At 69.0% G+C, this 7,405-nt stretch overlaps 2 protein-coding genes across 2 annotated transcripts; one reads left to right on the top strand and one right to left on the bottom strand.

The window, feature by feature from the left end:
- Positions 1-283: 283 nt before the first annotated feature.
- Positions 284-4,719, top strand: CDT1 (chromatin licensing and DNA replication factor 1). The gene is made up of 11 exons (XM_045076445.1): positions 284-419; positions 456-719; positions 1,189-1,320; positions 1,398-1,552; positions 1,957-2,154; positions 2,282-2,427; positions 2,563-2,663; positions 3,090-3,278; positions 3,532-3,672; positions 3,757-3,958; positions 4,383-4,719. The coding sequence occupies exons 2-11, from the start codon at positions 489-491 to the stop codon at positions 4,544-4,546; spliced, it is 1,659 nt and encodes a 552-aa protein (XP_044932380.1). The 5' UTR covers positions 284-419; positions 456-488; the 3' UTR covers positions 4,547-4,719.
- Positions 4,720-5,196: 477 nt separating this feature from the next.
- On the bottom strand, positions 5,197-7,405 carry APRT (adenine phosphoribosyltransferase). The gene is made up of 5 exons (XM_045076446.1): positions 7,246-7,405; positions 7,047-7,153; positions 6,055-6,188; positions 5,757-5,835; positions 5,197-5,563 (listed from the first exon to the last, which is right to left on the bottom strand). Exons 1-5 carry the CDS (start codon positions 7,323-7,325, stop codon positions 5,421-5,423), a joined length of 543 nt encoding a protein of 180 aa, XP_044932381.1. The 5' UTR covers positions 7,326-7,405; the 3' UTR covers positions 5,197-5,420.

The raw sequence follows: 7,405 nt of genomic DNA on the forward strand, positions 1-7,405 counted from the left end.
CCCGGTACAACAGCGCCGCTGACACAGAACCCGCACCCGCGGAGAGGCTCGGGGTCTGGCAGCCGCCGAGAGGGCCAGCGTCACTCCACGGTGACTGCCGTCAACCTCAGGAGAAGCGGCGAGCCATCGCTCTCCTCGCCGAAACCGCCCGGCCCCGCCGCCCTCCCAGGGCGAGCTCGTCCCCTGCCGGAGCCCGGCGGCCGGAGGGGGAGGCGGGGCCGCGCGTCGGCGCATGCGCGCGTCGGCGCAGCCGCGAGGGCGTCAGTGCGCATGCGCCCGGACGGGCCCATTTCCCGGGCACCCCCGGCTCCCCTGCCGGTGGTTCCGCCCGCGGGGGGCGGGGGCAGGCGCGGCGGGAAAATCGGCGCTGCGCGCGGCCCCACTTCTGTGCCTCGGGTTCCCGCTCGCTCCGCGTCCCGCCCGGACCCCGCGTCCCGCCCGGACCCCGCGTCCCTCCCGGAGCCCGCGTCCCTGTCCCCGCTCCCGCCATGGCACAGCCTCGCCTCACCGACTTCTTCGCGCGCCGCCGCCCCGGGCTCCGCGCCGTGCCTCCGCGGGTCAAGCAGGCCTGGCGCACCCCGAGCCCCGCCAAGCCCGCGCCCGGCGCCCCGGCCCGCACCCCGGGCAGCAGCCGCAAGCGCGCCCGCCCGCCCGCAGAGCCCGCGCGCGACCACCCCGCGCCGCCCGCGCGCCGGAGACTGCGGCTGCCGGCGGACGCGGTGAGCGGGAGACAGGCCGGGGCGGGGGTGCGGGCGGGGGGCGCGGACCGGGGTGCGGGCTGCCCACGGGGCACGGGGCGGAGAACCGGCCCCGAACGGCTGCAGGACACTGGAGAAGGCCCGGGGCCCAGTCCCCGCGGGCGGCGGGGGCAGGTGTGTCGTGGGCGCCGCGAGAACCGGGCGCAGAGCTCCGCAGCGAGGGCGCGGAGGTGCTGGACCGAGCTGCTGGAGGGGCCGGAGGAGGGCCCGGGCTCCGTGCGCTGGTAGATGTCCAGCCTGCCGGCCAGGCTGGGCGAGGGGTCAGGCCCGGGAGAGCAAGAAGCCCAGACAGACCACGGCCGGCCCCTCTGGCTTGACTGCAGCGAAAACCCGGCCTTGTGCCCCCTTTGTCCCTAAGCCAGGGAGGGAGGAACCAGTCTTTCACCACCCAGTCTGGTTCCTCACTCACCTTCTGCGGCCTGCCCGCCAGGTCTCGGGTCCCACTGCCCCGGCTGCCCCGGCTGACCCCACTGCCCCGGCTGAGCTGGCTGTTCCTGGCTCCCCAGAGCAGGCCTCTCTCTCAGCAGGTCTGCAGCCCTGCCTGGCCACCCCGGAGAAGAAAGTGAGTCTGGACCCAGGGTGGGGGAGGTGGAGTGATGTGGGTGTGACTGGCCAGCTGACGGCATCTTGTGTCCACAGGCCTCCTCAAAAGTCACATTCTCTGAGCTGAAGTCATGCCTACAGCGGGCCCGGGAGCTAGGGGCCCGGGCCCAGGAGCTGAGGGCAAGTGCCCAGAGGAAGGATGCTGGGGAGCCCAGCGTGCTGGAGGACCAGGGGCACCCAGCTGGGCCATGGTGAGTCCTGTGTGGGCGTTCAGGCCTCAAAGGAAAGGCTAGTCTGGTAGGAGGACAGGACTGGGCAGAGGCAGGCACGGGGCTCTCAGATCCCAGCTCTGCCACTGGCTAGCTCCGCACCCTGACCTCCATCTGTGAGACGTGCCAGCTCTTGCCGTGAGGGCCCTTGTGAATTTGGGACGCTCTCAAAGGCTGCCGCTGTGGTGTGTGTGTGTCCCGCAGCCCCGCGTCCACTTTTGCTCCCTGTGGTATCGTGTGCCTTTTAGAGATGAGGGAACCAGGGTTGGGGGTGGCTTGGGACTTCCCCGGCCCTGGGGTCTCCCGGGCCACGTTGTCTGCCTGCGGTTGGTGTTGGAGGGCTATGGGTCTGGTGCTTCCCCTGAGCCCGGCTCCCTCCATGGCAGTGGAGAGAAGGCACCTGCCTACCAGCGCTTCCACGCCCTGGCCCAGCCGGGGCCCCCAGGCCTCGTGCTGCCCTACAAGTACCAGGTGCTGGCGGAGATGTTCCGCAGCATGGACGCCATCGTGGGCTTGTTGTACAACCGCTCGGAGACCGTGACGTTTGCCAAAGTCAAGCAGGGCGTTCAGGACATGATGCGCAAGTGAGTGGCCCACAGCGGGCCGGGGCCTCCCCCTCCCTACGGCCAGCGGGCAGGGGACTCCCCCTGCCTGCGGAGACCACCCTGTGCCCTGCCTGGCGCTCTCTGAGCCCAGTACCTTGTCCCGTAGGCGCTTTGAAGAGCGCAACGTGGGCCAGATCAGAACCGTGTACCCAACCTCCTACCGCTTCCGCCAGGAGCGCAACATCCCCACCTTCAAGGACGGCATCAAGAGGTCCGATTACCAGCTTACCATTGAGCCACTGCTGGACCACGGTGAGGGGCCATGGCTGAGTTCACGCAGCTCTGAGCCTGTCTCCCTGCCAGGGATACGGTTTGGAGCGTGGGTGTGAGGCGTTGGGCCCCGGCCTCCTCCAAGACCGGGGTCTCAGCCCTGAACTCTGCCCGCAGAGGCCGGCAGCACGGCGCCCCAGCTCACGGCCTCACACCTCCTGCAGCGCCGGCGGCTCTTCAGCCAGAACCTGGAGAAGCGTGTCCGTGAGCACCACAGGGTGAGTACCCGGCCCATGCGGGAGGCCTGTCCCTAGCCTGCTCTGCACCCCATCCCCTCCTCCTGTGACAGCTCGGTCCTGCCTGCAGGAAACAGGTTTTCTTGAGAGGCTGACCTTTCAAGTTCTCTGGACCCCTCCCATGGCTGCCTCTTGCAGGGTGGATGCGGGGTGGGCGAGGGTCCGGGCCCTGGTCCCCTGGTGGCTGAGCGGGAGGAGCTCGGCGTGGCAACCCCAGGCCCCTGGAGGTTCACGACGGGCTCAGTGGGGGCTGCCAGCTGCGGTGTCCTGTCCTTGCCCGGCTGAGCAGCTGGAGCTCGGGTGCTGGATCCAAGGTCGTCCAGCCGGGACAGGAGCCCCACAGCCTTGCCTACCCCAACACGGACGTGCCCGGGATCAGCCCACACTCCCTGTCCCCTTCACACACAGGCCTTCCTGGCCTCCCTGAACCCTCCCGTGGTGGTGCCTGAGGACCAGCTCACACGTTGGCACCCCCGGTTCAATGTGGACAGCGTGCCTGACATCGAGCCGGCTGAATTGCCCCAGCCGCCCACCGTGGAGAAGCCGGCCACTGCCCAGGAGGTGTTGGCCCGTGCCCGCGGCCTCCTGTCACCCAGGGTGAGACTGAGTCTGGGAGGGTGGGGCGGGGCAGCCCCCCCCCTCTCCACGCAGGCACCTGATAGGTAGGCTCTGTCCTGGGCCACATGCCTCGGGGTGGTGGGATGGGCTGTCCCTCCACACAGGCACAGTGTGCAGGCTGGCCGGCTCTCTCCTGGGGCAGCAGGTTCGGCCCTGCTGGGCTGCACAGACTGCCCCCCACGCCCCGGGGAGGGGAGGCTGCTCCTCATTCCTCCCTTCTGACCTGCCCTAGATGGAAAAGGCCCTGAGTGACCTGGCCCAGCGTACCGCCAAGCCCAGCAGCCCTGGGTCCCCCGGCTCCGCCCCACCGGCCACCCCACCAGCCACCCCGCCTGCGGCCCTGAAGGGGGTGTCCCAGGACCTGCTAGAGAGGGTGAGTGCTGGGGGTCCCAGTGGGGCAGAGCCGGGGGCAGCATGGGCCTGGCTTCCCACTGACTGTGGCCTGGGCCCGCCGCAGATTCGATGCAAGGAAGCACAGAAGCAGCTGGCACAGATGACCCGGCGGCCGGAGCAGGAGCAGCGGCTGCAGCGGCTCGAGCGGCTGCCCGAGCTGGCCCGTGTACTGCGCAGCATCTTCGTGTCGGAGCGTAAGCCGGCACTGCCCATGGACGTGGCCTGCAGCCGGCTGCTGGGCAGCTACTCCGTGGCCCTGAGCCCTGGTGTGTGCGGGGCCCTCCCTGTGTCCCTGACTCCCGGTTGAGGGTGGGCACCGGGGATCGGCCGCTCCACATCCTTGTGGAGCGTCTGTGGTGTGTGCTGGGTGGGCACAGTGCCTTGGAGGTCAGCTCTTGAGCTTCTGCCTTCACAACCCGACTGTGCCCTGCAGCCCCTCAGATGGCCCCACGGCCCACTGGACCCTTGGCTCCCTCCAAGCTCCAGGGTAGCTCCTCCCTGGGACTGGGACCTGTGCAGGGCTTAGTGGGAGGGTCAGCTCCTTGGCAAAGCTGTTCCTCATCTTTTCAGCGTTCACTCTGCTTCTCGGGGGCATGGACAGGCAGGTAGGGGGAGAGGGGCAGAGTTGGCCTTCAGGCAGACCTGCTGACGGGGCCTGGGCCCCCGCCTCATGCACCCCTCCCTCTACAGGGGAGATGGAGAAGCATGTGCAACTCCTCTCTGAGCTGCTGCCCGACTGGCTCAGTCTGCACCGTGTCCGTGCGGACACCTACATCAAGCTGGACAAGGCTGCTGACCTGGCAGGTGTCCTCACACGGCTGGCCTGCCTTGCCCGGGCAGAGGTGGCGCTGTGAACCTCGCGGCCACAGACTTCCGGTCCCTGCCCTCGCCCGCTGTGTCTTTTACTCTCTTTAGGAACAAGATGCACTTTCCCCCCTCTGCACCCCCCACCAGGCTCCCTGGCCAGCGTAGGCGGTAGGCCTCCCCTGGGGCAGCATTTTGTCATTAAACTGGTTTCTGTTGGGGACTTGGTCTTTGCAGTGTTTAGGGTGTAGGGAAGTGAGGCCGGAGGGCAGGCAGTGGGCAGAATGCCCTCGAGATGTGCACGTGGGAATCCTGGATGGCCCAGTGGGCCTGGTGTCCCCCTGGGCCCTTGTAGGAGGGCAGCAGACTGCAAACCTGGACGGCAGCAAGCTGCTGGCTCAGGATGGAGGGTCGGCCCTGAGGCTCTTAGAAGCCGGGAAAGCCATGGACACGGTCTCCCTGGAGCCCCCAGAAGGAACTGGCCCCAGCAACACAGATGGGCACTTCCACCATCTAGAACCTGAAGACAAAGTTGTGAGCTGCCCAGAGCATGACCTATCGGAGCCACGACTGGACAGCAGTTCGGGCAGCCTGGTCTCCTGCCTGCTCTGGGCCACAGGAGGCCTGGGCAGCCGGCCAGGTGGGATTCCTGCATGTCGCCCCACAGCCCCGCCCCAGCACCTGGACCGAGAGCAAGCACTCTAACAAAGCAGTTTATTCACGTCTGTCTGTTAAGTGCACCTGCAGGGGGCTGGGCCCCGGCCTGAACTGCTAGCTCCAGGCCTTGGCACCTGCAGATCCAGAGCCCATAGGAAGGACCGAGACCACGGCCTAGGCACTTTGAAAAGGCAACTGCATGCACAAAACCGTAAAAAAAAAAAAGTCCAGGCCGATGGCTGGTGCCCCCTGGCGGCCGCGGCGCCGTCACTCGAACTGCAGGAGAGAAAAGAAGGGCACCGGAGCCAGCTTCTCCCTGCCCTTCAGCGACGTCAGCTCCACCAGGCTCACGCACTCCAGCACCTCGGCCTGCAGCTGGCTCAGCAGCTCACAGGCTGCCCGCATGGTTCCTGGGCGGGGGGAGACGGGGTCGGTATGGTGACGAGGCTCCCAGTGGCCCTTGCGGAGTCCCGCAGCTCACTGGAAGCTGGACAGTGCTGCCTGGTCTGCTTCTCACTCCCCCTGTGAGGCACATTCTACCAGCCCTAGCAGCGCCCCCACCAGGCCCTCCTTTGGTGGGGTCGGTCAGGGGAAGACCCTCACCGCCAGTGGCCAGCAGATCGTCCACGACGACCACCTTCTGCCCTGGCTCCAAGGCGTCTCTCTGGATTTCCAGCTCCGCCTGCAAACGGGAAGCAGGTGCATGGTCCGCCTGTGTCTGGGAATGGCCTGGGCGGGGATGTCTGGGCCCCAGTTTCAACCACCCAGCGGTTTCCTGGCGGGCCTGGCGTCCCAGACACAGAGGCTGAGCCCCAACCACGGCAGTGCCCCTCGACCCCATGACTGTCCTGGGGTGGGGGGGTCCCCGAGGGGGGAAGGCGGCGGTGCCCAGCCCATTCACCTTGCCGTACTCCAGGGTGTATGAGGCAGACACAGTGGGGCCGGGCAGCTTCCCTCGTTTTCGGACGAGCACGCAGCCCAAGCCAAGCTCCTGGGCCAGGGATGGGCCGAACAGAAAGCCTCGGGAGTCCAGGCCTGTTGGCGAGAGCTGGGGTGTCAAGGGGCAGCTGTGTGGTACAGCAGCCTTAGATCCCCGTGAGCCAGTGCTGGAAGGTGACACGGGGCCTTTGCAAAGACAACAGGCTCCTGGGTCTGTCGGCTGCAGCTGGAAGACCAGGACATCACACTCTCAGCAACGCTGACCAGCCCAGCACACACGTGCTGCGCCTCAGGAAGTGACCTGACTCCCCCGCTCGGCGCTGCTGCCGGTCTAGCGGGGACTATGACAGGGACTCGGCCGTTCCTCATCCTTAAAAGCAGCATCTGCCTGGAGCGGGCGGAGCGGGGTCCCGACGCAGTCCAGGAGAGCAGTGGGGGCGGGCTGCCCTGGCCGGGAGGACTCAGCCAAGTGGAAAGCTGTGGCCCCTGGGGAGCTTTGGGAGCCCCAGGCGAGGGGACTCGCACAGGGACCAGACCTGCCAGGGTGCCGCGGGGAAAGGGCGCGGCCCAGGGCTCAGGGCTCTCCAGGGGAGAACACCAGCGTGCTTGGCCCGTGGACTCTGGTCAGACACTCCCTGGGCAACCGGGCCGCGGGGCCCCACGTGTCCGGAGCTGGAGGCCAGGAACCTGCGGCGGGGGGCGGGGCGCTACGGTCCGCCGGGCCACCCCAGGGGGGGCGCACGTCCGGCTGCCACGTGCGGCGCAGCGGGTCCGTCCCTACCACCCACCAAGGGTCCCCGCCCACACCCCGGTGCGGCGTCCAGTGCGTCCGCCGGGGCCGCCCCCCAGCCCCTCCGCGCTCACGGCCTCCTGGCGCAGACCCTGCGGCCCCGGACACCCCAGGGCGCGGGCGCGGGCGCGGCAGGGCGGGCGCGGCGTCCCCGGTTCACTTGCCCACGACGTAGTCGATGTCGCCGCCGTGCGTCTGTCTCAGGTGGCGCGCCAGGAGGCCGACGGACGCGCGGAAGGCGGCGGGGTCCTTCAGGAGCGGCGAGATGTCCCTGGCGCGCGCGAGCGGGCGGGTGAGGCCGGGCGTCGCGCGTGGGCCCCGCGCCCCCCGCCCCGCGCGCCCCCGCGGCCGCCCCGCCCGCACCTGAACAGCACCCCCGGGACGGGGAAGTCCGGGAAGCTGCGGATGCGCCGCGCCACCAGCTGCAGCTCGGGGTCCGCCATCGAGCGGCCGGCGCGTGTCGCGCGCGGGGGAACCGGGCTCGGCGGCGAGGGGGCGGGGCCGGCGGCTCTGCGCCTGCGCT

This window comes from Mustela putorius, unplaced genomic scaffold (genome assembly GCF_011764305.1).
Source record: "Mustela putorius furo isolate JIRA1106 unplaced genomic scaffold, ASM1176430v1.1 tig00000174_pilon_pilon_pilon, whole genome shotgun sequence".
Classification (NCBI taxonomy): domain Eukaryota; kingdom Metazoa; phylum Chordata; class Mammalia; order Carnivora; family Mustelidae; genus Mustela; species Mustela putorius.

Coding starts and splice junctions, on each gene's coding strand:
- APRT (XM_045076446.1), bottom strand. CDS start 7,325: ATGGCGGACCCCGAGCTGCAGCTGGTGGCGCGGCGCATCCGCAGCTTC. Junction 7,154..7,245: donor GTCCCGGGGGTGCTGTTCAG/GTGCGGGCGGGG, acceptor CGCGCGCGCCAG/GGACATCTCGCCGCTCCTGA. Junction 5,564..5,756: donor CGATCTGCTGGCCACTGGCG/GTGAGGGTCTTC, acceptor CCCCCCGCCCAG/GAACCATGCGGGCAGCCTGT.
- CDT1 (XM_045076445.1), top strand. CDS start 489: ATGGCACAGCCTCGCCTCACCGACTTCTTCGCGCGCCGCCGCCCCGGG. Junction 720..1,188: donor TGCGGCTGCCGGCGGACGCG/GTGAGCGGGAGA, acceptor CCTGCCCGCCAG/GTCTCGGGTCCCACTGCCCC. Junction 2,155..2,281: donor GTTCAGGACATGATGCGCAA/GTGAGTGGCCCA, acceptor CTTGTCCCGTAG/GCGCTTTGAAGAGCGCAACG.